The following is a 15,308-nucleotide window of genomic DNA, read 5'->3' on the forward strand; positions in this document are numbered from 1 at the left end:
GACCCTACTCCGACCTTGACAGAGGAAGCTGCGTGCCCCTGACTGCTGGCTGTGAAGAAACACGCTGCTAATTATTTCACAAAGCAAGACACCACTAGAATAGATCCTTTTTTTTTTTCCTACTCGCCTCTAAATTTTTTTATACCCTCTACAGTATTGAGGGCTGCAACCACTGCCTTGACTTTAATACTGATGACCCATCATTATTTGACTAGTGGGGGTGCAACTCCTGATACCCCTAGTGATCGGGTGATTGAATGGGCATGATGACCAGACTAGACCAGCTCCATATATTTTCCACTGGCTATGTCGGTGAACTGCACTGAACTGCATTTCCAGGTACAACCAATACAAAATGTATGGCGCTGTGCTGTAAAGAAGCCACATCACAGCAATTAATCAGCCGATTGACGGTGAGGCGTTAATTCAGACCCTCACTCTTTTTCCATGAGCAAAACTTAAAGGGGTACTCCGCACCCCTAGACATCTTATCCCCTATCCAAAGGATAGGGGATAAGATGTCAGATCGCCAGGGGTCCCGCTGCTGTGGGCCCCCGGGATCTCGGCTTCTGCACCCACCTGTTCGGCTTCCACCTCACACCGGATACGCTGGAGGCTTCGGAGCTTGACCACAATGGCAGACGAGCGTGACATTATGACTCCGCCCCATGTGGCATCACGCCCCGCCCCATCAATCCAAGTCTATGGGAGGTCCATCACGCCCCCTCCCATAGACTTGCATTGAGGGGACGGGGCGTGACGTCACACAGGGCGGAGTCATAATGTCACGCTCATCCGCCATTGTGGTCGGGCTCCGAAGCCTCCAGCGTTGCCAATATAATACATTTTTTTATAAGGTGCATAACCCCTTTAAGCCTAATGCTAGAGCTATGGGGAGCCGTGGTGTGGTCACGCAAGGCAATGTTTTATGATACATCGCAACCAATAATAGTGCACATTATTATGACCTGCAAGTTACTGCGACACAGCAGTTGATAGAAATCAAGACATGCTAGATTTTTCATGGCCACTATATGTCATTTTAGCAGCATTACCTTGGAATTTTATGTCGCACAGACATAAGGTCAGTGTGTAACCCAAGCCATAAAAACATTGGGGTCCATAGAGTACTTCAAAATCTGCAACACTGAACTTTCCTACCTGCATCCGAACACAAAAAACTAGTGCACCTAACCTTCTAGCACTTTTTGGATAGGGTTGACTTTGAAGAACTTCCATTCTGACGCACCTCACTGGAACAGGTTTTCCTATAGGCGCACAGCTGCAGCTTGGCACTTCATGTACCCTGGAAGTGACTTGCAGCTACACCCATTGCAGAGTTCTCACTCTGGTAATGTTTAGTCTGGAGGCCTCTTATCAGCTTAAAGCTGGGGAGGAAGTTCACATCATTTCCTGGTTTGGCATGTCTCACATCAGTAGAATCAGTCTACTCCCCTTCCCGTTATTGAGTATTTTCAAAGAAGCATAAATTGTTTCACATTTTTGTCAGTGTGCTTACATACAAGCTTACATTTACTACATGAATGTGACATAGCCCTATATTTTGCTCTGAAGTACTCGGTTTCATATTTTAAGAATGTACAAAAAAAAAAAATGTACCTGAGCAGAGTATTTAGCCCGTATCCTGCCAGCTTCACAGCCCTTGTCGCACACTCTAACTTGTCTGGCTTGTTCCAACTCTCGCTTCAGGCGTAACCGTGATTCATTAGCCTCCTTCATTTTCTTCTCATTTTCAGCTCGGAGACGTTCAATTTCTTTTCTTAAGTTGCGTTTTGCCTCTGTTGCTTCCCTCAACTTCTCTTTCTTGGCAACACGGAGAAACTCAAGCTCCTAATGGTAACCATACAAAAAATGTTTTTAAATCTAATAAAGTTGCTAAAAGCTTGGAACACTATAAAAACAAATATAAAATAAAATAAAACAAGCTTGAAAGCAATCAGTCTGCTGTGTGAGTCATTGATTTAAGACCTTCTCATGTATATATGAAGTGTTCAATATCGTAGGGGGGCAGGGAATTGAGGTTATAAATGTAAGCAAATGTTGACATAAGTATGGGTGTAGATTATGGTAACCAACCAAAACGGTGCAAATTACTCAATTCATCATTGTTCCATTTGTGACTGGATTCACAGTATAAATCATTGAGGGGGGGGGGTGCAAAAACTGGATAAAAATGAGACTTCCTCTTGCTCTCTGATACGGACATGCACAACAACATATTTCTGTTAAGTAACACCCTGCAGCTAGGTCATGGGAAATCCTTTTCCCTTTACAATAATATGACATCCCAGCCAAGCCATTGTTAATTTCACTGCACTCCTGACTTTCTCTTCACTAAAATTAGGATCTGCATAGCATGGGGGAAGGAAGCTGCCATGATTCATCTTGAAGACTGCAAGGAGCACTACTGTCTCCTATCTGGGGCGCCATCATCTCACAGGTGGAGAACGTGGGTTATTCTTTAAAAAAAAATACATTTGGAAGACGTAGTAGTTGATTCACCTTTGACTATACTGTTTCCGCAGAAGGTGCCCTAGCCTCCAACTCATCCTTCCTTGGAAACAGTCTCCATGGTGCTTTCCTTCCTTTTTTTGTGTTGTAACTGGCTAACCTAATAGGGAGCAGGTTGCACCCTCAGAGACATTTCCCAGGGATGAAAGATAGCAACATACCAGCATATTATCTCACGCAACGTGTGTACCACAACGTTGTCAGCTACGCCCACTTTTCATCATACCATGACCAGGTTCCCAGTACTAGATCGCCTAATACCTTATATACTAATGCACAATGCGCTTGATCTTTAAACAAACAAGAAACTGAAATATTACCTGCTGGAGACTCCGTTTGGCCTGCAACGCAGCATTTAGTTTCTCTTCTTGTTTCACCCTCATTTTTACTACTTCATGAAGAAACTTCTCTTTGGCTTCCTTGGAATCAAGACCACTGTCCAGGGCTTGCCTTAGGTGCTCCAATTCTGCCTCAAGTCCACTGCTGTGAGAGTCACCATGATGTGCCCCCTCAAAGGAAGGGTTGATTATTGTCGGGGCCAACATGCCCGGAGAACTCAACTCCTTGACTGAGCTTGAGGATGTGAAGGAAGGAGAGGAGAGCGAAGACAGCGAAGAGGTAACTAAAAGACAGGAAAACCAAGATAATAAGAACGGATATAACCAACTCATTCTTGTTTAGTTAAAGTCTTCTCAAGTAAAAAAAAGTCAAGTACATCTTTTAAACCAAGATAACTGGGATTCATAAACAGTTGAAGGAAGTTACAAAGCAGCTCAAATAAAATTGTATACTCCATCCTGCATCCAAGAGGTGCGTTACATTCAAACAACCACAGTGGAATATGTAGGTAGCCACTGGCAGTGGCGGGAAAAAAATTCCAAGAATAGGGTTTCTTACAGGAAAAAAAAAAGTGCATTGCAACAACGACCATGATCTACATACGCTGTTCCCACAATACCTCAACATTAATGAACATCTGAATTCAATTACAACTGTGACAATTTGTAATCTCGTGTAATGTACAAACTAGTGTGTAAAATGTCAGCAATAAAAATTCCTGCCCAGAGTTTCTGTGTATGGCACAACAAAGTATCACAGGAGAAGTACAACACGACCCGAGTGTGACCTAAGTGATTCATCCACCAGGCAAGGTGATACCCAGCTTCAGAAGAACAGCCCAGATTAACTCCAGGAACCTGACTCGTAAACATAATCCATTTAATCTTTGATCTGTAATTTCAATTTCATCACCCACCCTCTGGAGCTGTATACAGCAATCATCATTTACAACCAACATGATTATTTCTCTTAAAGGTCCCAGAGAAAAAAAGCACTAGCACAGCAAATTGTGAACCAAAGCCGATAAGGGTCATTCCCAGAAGAATTTGATACGTTGCATAGTAGAGGCCATTTCACACTCAAAAGTAATAAATTAAAAATTCAACTCACACTTACATTCTTCTCTACTTTCCACCTCGATTTCCGTTTCAGACTCCTTCTCTTCTTCCCGTGCTGGGACGGGAGGGGCCGGTGCCTCAGGTGCTGGAGGCATTTCTGCAGTGGGCCTTCGTTTTCGAGACTGTGCAGGACTATTCGATGCCTGAATGCTTCTTGGCACAGTCGGGGCACACAACGGACTTGTGATGACTTTCTGTGGGGCAGGGGGTGCCAGAGCGACATTGGGGGCAACCAAGTGCTCAAAGCTCTTGTAACTATAAAAACTGTCATAAGACAAAAGATATATAAATTGAAGCCAAATTTGTTATGTGTTTTAGCATTAATAAAAATCTTAAGGTTTCATTATAACACAGTGGTCTTACCCATCTCTGATTAGGGCAGGCAATTCCTTCTCATTTGCTGAAATGGCAGGGGACCAGGGCCGGAAAGCTGACAGGCGCTGGCGAGGATGACTATATGCTGGATTCTGGATTAAAAAATAAATAAAAATAAATATAAAAAAAAAACACATAAATCAAGGGTTAAAATAATAGGTACATATAAGGAATCTTTCGCATCAAAGAGTTTGTATACCCTTAACTTGCTATAAAGAATTACAGATCTTTGGGAATGAAGAAAAAGTCGCAGCCCTCTGCTGGACAACATTTGCAATGACAATAGAATTTGGTTTCTTCTTTAAGACTAAACGGTCATCTTTATCTCATGAGGATAATTAAAAAATCCTTTTTTTATAAAAGATCTACCATTATCGGTAACAAATACACTGATGAAAAAAATTAAGCTGAAGAAGCTGCTGAAAAAATATATCTGCCAGGTTTTCAGCGCAGGTGATCAGGATTTTTGGACAAATTACAGTGTTAAGGGTGGAATGTCCCTCGATCCCTTCCTTAGTTTGTCATGTTGCCCTTAATTGCTTAGTAACTTTCACTGGCGGGGATCAACCTGATTAGATTTGCCTGCCAATACATAATATGAGGATCCTGCTGGTTTTATGGGATGGGGACCTTGCAGCTTGCACAGTCTCTAAGGCACTAAAAAGCCCCTTACCTCATCTACTACATGTGCCAGAACACTAACAGAGAGGAAAGTCACTTTCCATAGCATATTAAAAAAAAAAAAAAGTAATGCTAGCATTTCAAGACAACACTCTTTAAGAAGATTTATCAAAACCTCTGAATAGAAAAAGTTGACAAGTTGCCTATAGCAACCATTTTGCTTCTTCAATATTAAAAAAGGCATCTAACAAATAAAAGTAGTAATATGATTTGCTGCTTTGGACCACTGGTCAACTTTTAATAAATCTCCCCACGTGTCTCTAATATAATAGAGGCTTACCTTGCTGGAGTTTGACAAATTCCGTAACCAACTTGAGGATTTGTCTTTTTCTGCTGAACTAGGGGAGTGGATGATAGATTCATCAATTTTTGACTTTTTGGGTGGTGGTTCTGAAGAAATCTAAATGGAGAAAAAAGAAATAAAACATTTTAGTTTTCATCAGAAACTTGGTGCCATATATGTGTGACAGTTAGTGAATGTGTATGTGTTATATGTACAGCTTACTAACTTTCTTTCTACATTTGGTTTTGTATTTACCGGTTGAACAGGCAGACATCGCCCTGTGTAATAGTGTCAGCGATCAGCCAAGCGAATGCTTGTTCGTCAGCTGATCAGGTCTATTTGACCAACCAAAACATCATTGCTTGTCGGACACACAATGCTCGTGTAATAGGGGATGTGTGGCCGACGAGTGATGGCAGCAAAGGGCCACAAGAATGATCTAGTGATCATTCATGTAGCCTTCCTTGCACGATGCTTGAGCCTTGTATAAGGCAATGTAAACAAGAGCCAATCTACAAGATTGAGCCATCTAATAAGGCCCTTGACATGAAGCAGAGTTGGGCCAAAGAGCAGACACCTCTCTAGTTATGTATATAAAGGAGATGTCCTTACATCACTGAGTAATAAAATGTATACTTCTACTGGGCTGTATACACTACCAAGTAAAAGCATACATATTTACAAGAACATGTCAAAATAAGCACGGTAGATTAGACAAGGAACTATACATTTAAGGAAGTCTTCTAGCTAGTCTGTTCCTCATGTAGTATTCTCAGTGTACAACTGAAAATAATGTTTGCCATGTCTCCTGAGAAGAAACAGTCATTTGGTGTGGTATTTGTGACTATAAGGGGTGAACCCATTCCCAGCCCTAAACTAGTCCTCACCTCACAGAACTCTTATTTTTTCTTTCCAAAGGACCAATACCTTACAAGAGGACAAAAATGACTTCACTGCGCTACTGATTTTAGCAATGACAGAAATGGAGCTAGTCAGGACGAGTGCCCCCCCCCCCTCCAAACCGCCCTGAAAATGACAAATGTCTGCTTTTTTGCCTGCACATAGAAGGAATATTTTATGTGGTATGAATCAAGAACAGCGTGAACAGCGAAGACTGTTTATTTGTCGTGGTTGTTATGAAGATGACTTTACCCTGCCACAGCTGCACTGGATTCTGGGTAAAATGCCAAATCCTGCTTTGACTTTTCCACAAGTGGTTTGATGCTTGGACTGTAAATCACCCTAAAGCATAGAAGAAACGTCTTGGCAAGAACCATGATTCCTTCAACGCACACACAGAAGTAGGACAGCGTGACTTACGAGCAGGTGCGGTAAAAGCTGCAATATTGGAACCTTAAGAGGGTGGGACATCTTATAAAACTCTACCAACACATCTAGTCTCCTGATAAAATTCAGAATTTTCTATATGCAAGTTACTTGGACCCTCTAAGCAAGTGGAGTAGCTATAAAAGGTTGACTTGGAAGCAGTTGCACCCAGGGGTACCAAAAAAACCATGGGCTACATAAGATTTCATGATATAAATGCACATGGTAGATGGGGACCCAGAAGTTTTAGGACTCGCTTCTGCTGTAAGCTATAATGTTACTTCAAGATGCTAAATCAACGTAAGGTGAAACTAGCGACACGGTAATAATGAGAGGCAAGAATGTAAAAAAGGTGGGACATTTCCTAGGAACACACATGACAAGGCAAGCATAAGGAAGACCATGCAGGCGGCCTCATGGAAATACCGATGAACTGTTTGAGTTTGTAAAAAGCAAGCTATGGCAAGCCAAATGCTCGGAGTGTAGGTTACAAGCCCAAACAAGCTGCAAGCAAAGCTTTTGCTTTACCAAAACGAAAACTGATTGGAAAAGGTCAAGTCAGTTTACAAAGCATCGACCTCTAGTGTTCATCACAAAGATATGGGAAGTAAACCAAGCTAAACCACTAGAAGTGTAAACTCCTACACTGCCAGATATGAACCCTATGGGGAATTCTGGTTATTAGCATATACAGTATGTCTTCCTTTAATGGTTTTTGAAGAATTGTATTGAATCAACAATGACTAAACTATGTTGAATAGTCACTAGAGATGAGCGAATTTACAGTAAATTTGATTCGTCACGAATTTCTCGGCTCGGCAGTTGATGACTTATCCTGCGTAAAAAAGTTCAGCTTTCAGGTGCTCCGGTGGGCTGGAAAAGGTGGATACAATCCTAGGAAAGAGTCTCCTAGGACTGTATCCACCTTTTCCAGCCCACGGGAGCACCTGAAAGCTGAACTCATTTATGCAGGATAAGTCATCAACTGCTGAGCCGAGAAGTTCGTGACAAATCGAATTTACTGTAAATTCGCTCATCTCTAATAGTCACCCATGACAATAAAGTGTCATCTGATACACAGATGCCATTTTTCGCAAGTCACCCTATTCTCGCAGAAAGTAGAGGTAGTTTTTCTGAGCAGACTTAGGGTGAGGTCTTCCTGTTTTACTACAATCTCTTGTGAGCAACAAAAACTTAAGAGGTTCTCACCAACAGCAAAACCACAACGCCAGGCGCCGGTCTAATAGTTCTTATTTATTTGTTTAACGCAAACCTCAAAAAGTTGTAGGTCTCTTTTTACTCCCTTTCTAAGTGTCAACGTGCTAGACAGAATAGCACAGTTTTTCATGAAAGGTGATCAACTAAGAAGCTCAGTCTGTATAATATAATGGCCCCAGTCACACCCATCTCTGTTCCGTAAATGCACAACATTCTGTGGTCACCCAGAGGCAATGGAAATTTCAGCAATTCACAGTCCGGGTAAATTAATATAAAGTAATATGTTATAGTCTAGTGTGTACATACATGCTCTCGAAGGACTAAATGAGACATAAGGACACGTAATCAAATGTTACATTGTAGCATCTCACAGAAAAGGAAAAAAAATAAAGCAAATCCAGGAACCCGCCTTTGAGAAGAAGACACAACACACCATGCAGCTGCTTCCAGGCAAGCAGTGTCTGGATACCATTGTACTAGACAAAACAGACTTTGCCACTAAACTTAGAGAGTCAGTATGTGTAATCAGAGACACCCAGTGTCTGAAGTGTGGATGAGACAGTGAATAAGAACAATTGTTCTATTTAATACGCTTTCCTGGCCTGAAGATCCTCCCTCCCTTTGTGTTTAATAGGAGCTCTTCTGTGCAGATATACAATATGTGTATCATTACTATATATTGTGCCTTGCAGTACAAATGTGAAAATTCCATTCAAGGCAAAGGATTATTTAGGTTTTTTTTCACAGTCTTCTGGAATTTTTTCCAACATCGAACTGATAAAGTCCATCTCTTTGATATAGCCACCCTACCCTACATCAAATGTCTACTTTAACCCCTTAAGGACCGGAGGTTTTTCCATTTTTGCATTTTCGTTTTTTGCTCCTTGCCTTTAAAAAATCATAACTCTTTCAAATGTACACCTAAAAATCCATATGATGGCTTATTTTTTGCGCCACCAATTCTACTTTGTAATGACGTCAGTCATTTTGCCCAAAAATCTATGGTGAAGCGGGAAAAAAAATCATTGTGCGACAAAATTGAAAAAAAACGCTGTTTTGTAACTTTTGGGGGCTTCCGTTTCTACGTAGTACATTTTTCGGTAAAAATGACACCTGATATGTATTCTGTAGGTCCATACGATTAAAATGATACCCTACTTATATAGGTTTGATTTTGTCGGACTTCTGGAAAAAATCATAACTACATGCAGGAAAATTAAATACGTTTAAAATTGTCATCTTCTGACCCCTATAACTTTTTTATTTTTCCGTGTATGGGGAGGTATGAGTGCTCATTTTTTGCGCCGTGAGCTGAAGTTTTTAACGGTACCATTTTTGCATTGATAGGACTTATTGATCACTTTTTATTCATTTTTAAATGATATAAAAAGTGACCAAAAATGCACTATTTTGGACTTTGGAATTTTTTTGCGCGCACGCCATTGACCGAGCGGTTTAATTAATGATATATTTTTATAATTCGGACATTTCCGCACGCGGTGATACCACATATGTTTATTTTTATTTACACTGTGTTTTTTTTTTTTTATTGGAAAAGGGGGGTGATTCAAACTTTTAATAGGGGAGGAGTTAAATGATTTTATTCACTTTTTTTTTTTCACTTTTTTTTTTGCAGTGTTATAGGTCCCATAGGGACCTATAACACTGCACACACTGATCTTCTATGCTGATCACTGTTTTCTCATAAGAAACCAGTGATCAACGATTCTGCCGGATGACTGCTCATGCCTGGATCTCAGGCACTGAGCAGTCATTCGGCGATCGGACAGCGAGGAGGCAGGAAGGGGCCCTCCCGCTGTCCTGTCAGCTGTTCGGGATGCCGCGATTAGCCGCGGCTATCCCGAACAGCCCGACTGAGCTAGCCGGGAACTTTCACTTTCACTTTTAGCCGCACGGCTCAGCTTTGAGCGCGCGGCTAAAGGGTTAATAGCGTGCGGCGCCGCGATCGGCGCTGCGCGCTATTAGAGGCGGGTCCCGGCTTCACTATGACGCCGGGCCCGCCATGATATGACGCAGGGTTACTGTGTAACCCCGCGTTATATCAGAAGAGCAGGACCAAGGACGTACCGGTACGTCCTTGGTCCTTAAGGGGTTAAGGTACATTCACAGCGGGCTATGCTACAATTCACTTCAATTGGTCTGCCAAAAGAACGCAAAAGTGGGAGATTTGCAGATTGTCGGCAGACTCGTTGAAGTGAATGGTAGCGCAACTCGCAGCAAATTTCCCACTGCAAGTTACGATCATGTGAACATAGCCTAATTGTTAAGTATAAACAAGACACTCTTCCAATGAAGCAAATATTAAGAACTGTAGACTGCTCAAAAATTCCATAATTTGTTCGCTGCGAAGACAAAATCACAATGTCATATATAGGAAGAGAGTGCCACATACCTAAAATGATTACACACTGTTCTGCAAAGGCTTTAAATCTTATGAAGCAAATAAAATGACTGGAATAGTTTATGTCTTCTAGGAAAATGCCAGGCAATAAAAACTTGTAAAAACTGCATAAATGAGGCAATGCTGTATTTTACAAGAGCAGGAAGCTACAAGACGTGCATAGTGATTCGAGACATGTCCGAGGCAATAAGAAAACCAAGTTGTGTGTACTCATAACATGAGAAAAGGTTAACGGACATCAGGTAAATTAAGCTAGGATACATAGGTTATGAAACCAGGATATTGTAGTGACCTTATCTGGTTCCATGTTTATGGTGTATCCCCGTTCCAAGGAAATACTTCAATAATCTGTATGGCAAATTGAGGGAATAGTTAGATGAAAGATCTTTTATCTATGAATCATCTCTCAAAAAGATTATTTATGCTTTGCCTCATGTCATTGTTCTTATATGGTCAGTTTAAACAACTGTAAGACCAATAGGAACAGAAAACGATCACTCAATGGCTGTTCAACCAAATCGACTTCTGGCTAATGTGTATGGCCACCAAATATGGGGAAATGTATGGGCTTGCAGTCATGAACACTACCAACACAACCCACCCCTTCCAGGCATAACAGAGATTTTTGTTTTATCATATAGTCCATTCCTATAACAAGGGATATCATCAGTAGACTCCAAAATAAAGAAGTGAAAATAGACAGGGAAGCGTTCACAAGACGTGGTCATACTGGCCATTGCGACTTAGAGTCTCCTGCAATCAACTGTCTATGGGAAAATCTGTTTAAAAAGTTGACTATTTCACTTTCATGTAGAAGAAGTTAATTTAAAATGTTCTATAAGCCCCTGAAATACTCGCTGTACATGCTTTTTCAGCCAAGGCATATGCTTGCAAGCCGATTTAGATATGGTACCAATTACACAACCCCCTCCCCAATAGAAGTAAAAATTGACTCATCCACACAAATGTGTGTGCCTCACTCTGCATTATGCCGGCCCCTTGGCTCACTATCGACTGAATCTCCACAATCATTTTGTTCTGTTAGAAACTTAAGGAAATAACAGTCTCTGAATAAGCTGGGGGAAAATGTGCGCTCTTTGTTGTTTAAGTTGAGTCACCATTGCTAAATCATAGCTCAGTCAGTCAACCCGACCACCAACAAATCGTTGGTTGGTAGGATTTTATGGCATCTGCACTTGGTATCAGCCCACGTAATGAGGCTGGAATTTTAGATAAGTAATGTCACACCATCCTGTGCATACTTTCCCCTTGCATCTAGCACCAAGCAGTAAATTTGTAAAACATACACCTACGGCCAAATAAATGATTAGTTCTCCAAGAAGGATTTTTTTTCTGTTTTATTTATTTAAGTAACGCCAATTGTGAGAAGGGTGGACCAAAAAGGGTGGCATGCTGCCAATGTATAAAGCAGGTCAAGAGACGGCAGTAAAGGGGATAGTGTAAGGGAAGTGCACTTTCCTTTGGTGCTTTGTTTGGCAAGAACTGTGTGGGAACTTTGTGTTCTATGTTGACTACCGCGGAGGTGTTTGCACACTACTATGTGTAGAGAGATATGGAAGTACGGGAATGTTTAGGGTTGCCAAAGCCAGTGGTTATGGGTTTTTAAATTTTTTGTGTAACATATATAGAATATATAGAAATAGCATCACTTTAGTGCAGTCGATGTCTTACTAGGAGACCTGGCACCACTATTATTGGGGAGATGGAAGTTTAATCTAATACAATCAGAATGTCTTATAGTCGGGGGGAGGGGGGGGGAATCTCCAAAACATGCACTGCTGAGAAGCTCAGGATATTCTTTACTTATCTTTTTTTTTTTTTTACCTGGATGCACAGCTAATGGACATTAAAATGTATTGATTCGGGATCAGCAGAAGCCAGTTCAACCTACATTACAATCCTGTGCTTTCCCGAAAGCATTAACAAATTACACACTAAACGACACGCTTTATATATTAACTCTTCGTCTTCTATGCCGGGGCCAATCGATACCTTTCCACAGTGAAAAGCAACTTTGCAGACTCTGTGTTCTTGCATGAAATCTCTCGTATGGTATATATTTAGGGGACTGCTGGGGCAAGAAGAGCCAAATAGCCCATAGAACAAATAATGGACTGGTTACGGAAGTTCTGCAAAATAATTGACACAGCAGTCGGAGACAAAAAGAAAAAACACTATACTTTAGTAGTTTTCAACTTAAAGGGAAATATAAATAAATACACAGAGCAGATGCATGGAGACGACTTAGCACATGAAAATCTCAGCTAGCCTCATTACTTTAAATAATTGTCATGACTTTGGAAACCTCCACGCGGCTTTGAGGACAAAGCTAGTCAACCAATTACGGTCTTAGACTTTGAAAGCTCCTTTGGCTGCCTTTAGGTACATCACGTGTTCACTCTACAAGATGCTGCACCCAGGGGGAGACAGAAAAAGCCTACCTGCTAGTCTCTATGCAATTATCTGATGCAGCATGGAAGGATCCGATTTTGCTCTTGCGCTTAGAGGGATGGAACTTGTTTTAACAGAGCAGAGGAAAAGCATTTAGATGCTCAGTGCATGTGCTCAGACACACAGAGTACAGCTTCTTAAAAACATACAGCATGTCAAGACTCGTGGGAGATTTAAATGGCAGCCTTGCAGGCGCCTAGGTAGACTAAGGACTTAACTAGTCTATTTCAGATTGGGCTATTTAACCAAATAGCTGCCAGCAACAATTCTTATGTAGTCTGGATACAAATCATAAGGCAGGGTTCATGCTGCTGAATATCCGGCCAGAAAAATTCCAGTTAGAGAATCTGAGAGCGGCCTGTGTCGACTAAATCAGCAATAGGACCACATGGACATCTGTCCCCATAGACCGCTACGTATTCCGCACAGATTTCAGCTCCGGTGATGAAATTTCGTAACGTGCACTGTGCAGTGGAATCCCATTGATGGCAATGAAGTTTTTCTGCACTGGAATTTCCGAGTGGAATTCACTTGAAAAAAAACAGTAGTATGAACCTAGTCGTAAGAGTACAACAAAGAAATCTCATTTATTGTTGCACAGGAAAGGGCAAAGCACCATGTATAGCCTATATGTATAGTATATATGTGTTCATGTGTCTTTTCCTAAGAAGTTTGCATAATCTGTGTTGCTTTTATTAGAGCAACTAATGTGCAGGAATGTCATGCCCAGGTTCAAGGGGAGACACGATAGTTAAGAAGATTTCCCTGCGATGAAAGGATTTACCCAGGTCAATGTAGTGATGAAATCCCAGACAGATCGTTCAGTCCTTGCAGGTCAGCCTGCCGTAATAAGCCTCTCTTTTCAAGACCAATTATATTTAATGTCTGCTTTCAGGGCCAGCGGAAGGGGGATGGATAATGCCAAAGAGGATTCAGAGCCCATCTACATATGCTTGCAGAAGCAAGATTCATAAAATACAGTGACAACTGGAGGCTGTTCCTGACATCCCAACTGTTCCCAGACCTGCGGCGATACTATCCATACTCTATTCTTGGAGTTACAAACAGTGCTCTTGTGCTGTCATAGGAACTGTAGTTAATATTCCCTCTGGTGTAAAGACTTCAGCTTCGTGAAGATTCCTTTTGTCTACTATAATTATAGAGGCTGATGCCTTGATAAATGTATTTTTTTTTTTTATGTTCAAGCTTTAGAACGATACAATCACAACATTAAAAACCTTACAGTGGATATCTACAAACTAAAAACCAGATTTCCAACTGATCTATTAGTACAACAATATAGAGGTTTTTAAAAATGTCTGACTATTTTTGACAAATTGTTACGTCCTAACTGTAGACGATACCATAAAAGCTACAAATTCCATTCTGTCAATGCACATGACCACAATCATCTGCAGTTAACGGAAAACTAGAATGGTGGACATGCTATACTGCCCTTAGAGCTTTGCGAGTCTGCATACTTGTGCAAATATTTCCACATCTTTGCTGCTCTCTCAGTTATGGGTGTTTAGCGTGATAGATGTTTACAGAGTAGTTCATAGTAAAACAGATAAGTTTTGTAAGTGCAAACTCCAGGGTAACTATATAGTGTGTGTTTACATAGTGGCACCTTGATCATATTCTACTAAACTCTAGACCTAGCCTATTCAACTACAACACTGCAGTGTATTTAACAGGCCTACACAGCTTCTACATTATGGGGCAAAATGTAACTAAAAAAGCAATCACAATTGATTATGCCTCTACTTGTTAGAGATGGGGTCTACTGTTATGGATTATAAGCTTCATGTGGTGCACATGAATTTCCTAAAATGCCAAGATATAGGTGTGTATAGATTCCAACCACCACTCCAGCAATGATAAGAAAGGTCAAAAAAGCAGGGCTCCTCCGAGGGAATGAAAAATATATATCAGGGACGTTTTTTACAGCAGTACAAACCTGTTCAATGTCCGTAAACCTGGAGGTTTATTTGTGCAGCACTGGTAATAAGGGCCAATTGTAATCGAGCAACATTAACATGTAACAGTAACATGTTGCCCAACGTGTGATCTCAAGAAAATCTGTTCTAGTCAGTAATGGGGGGGGGGGGGGGGGACTTCTCAATAAACCCACAGTGTCTCCTAGACTACAGAGGGACCATTCATCTGAATATTACTGGAGGTTCTTCTGACCCCCTTTTTGGTAAGGGCTGTGTAAATGTGCTTCCTGAGGAGGAACGGGGCAGCCATAAATTCTTTCACATCAATGCCGCTCTGCTAATGCAGTGCTGAGGTTGTAGCTTTTCCATGTCCTCCCTTTCCACTTTGCCTTATGTCAAATCAAATTACATGAACAATCAATTTTTCTGTCTAGCCATTTTTTCCGTACGCTCGCGCCTTGCAGGGGGTGGGGGAGGAGGGAGCTGGGTGCCTGGCCACTTGCCAGAGATTCATCAATAAGCAGTCTCCACGTGTGTTGGAACTGCATGGCGACAATCTGTCCTCTCTCTCTACTTACACTCTGGCTGCCATCCAAGCCTCA

The 15,308-nt window shown here is 41.3% G+C and overlaps 1 protein-coding gene across 2 annotated transcripts in view; it reads right to left on the bottom strand.

The window, feature by feature from the left end:
• SKI (SKI proto-oncogene) overlaps nt 1–15,308 on the bottom strand; it is a 76,047-nt gene that overhangs the window by 7,258 nt on the left and 53,481 nt on the right. Inside the window, exons 2-6 of one of the 2 annotated variants that reach the window (XM_056542057.1) lie at nt 5,326–5,445; nt 4,353–4,456; nt 3,982–4,253; nt 2,853–3,154; nt 1,621–1,851 (exon numbers count right to left, since the gene is read on the bottom strand). In XM_056542057.1, coding sequence (XP_056398032.1) covers nt 1,621–1,851; nt 2,853–3,154; nt 3,982–4,253; nt 4,353–4,456; nt 5,326–5,445 — 1,029 coding nt within the window. The remainder of the gene's footprint in view (nt 1–1,620; nt 1,852–2,852; nt 3,155–3,981; nt 4,254–4,352; nt 4,457–5,325; nt 5,446–15,308) is intronic. The other variant, XM_056542059.1, reaches the window with a different exon arrangement.

The sequence above is a fragment of the Hyla sarda genome, chromosome 10, assembly GCF_029499605.1.
Source record: "Hyla sarda isolate aHylSar1 chromosome 10, aHylSar1.hap1, whole genome shotgun sequence".
Lineage (NCBI taxonomy): Eukaryota > Metazoa > Chordata > Amphibia > Anura > Hylidae > Hyla > Hyla sarda.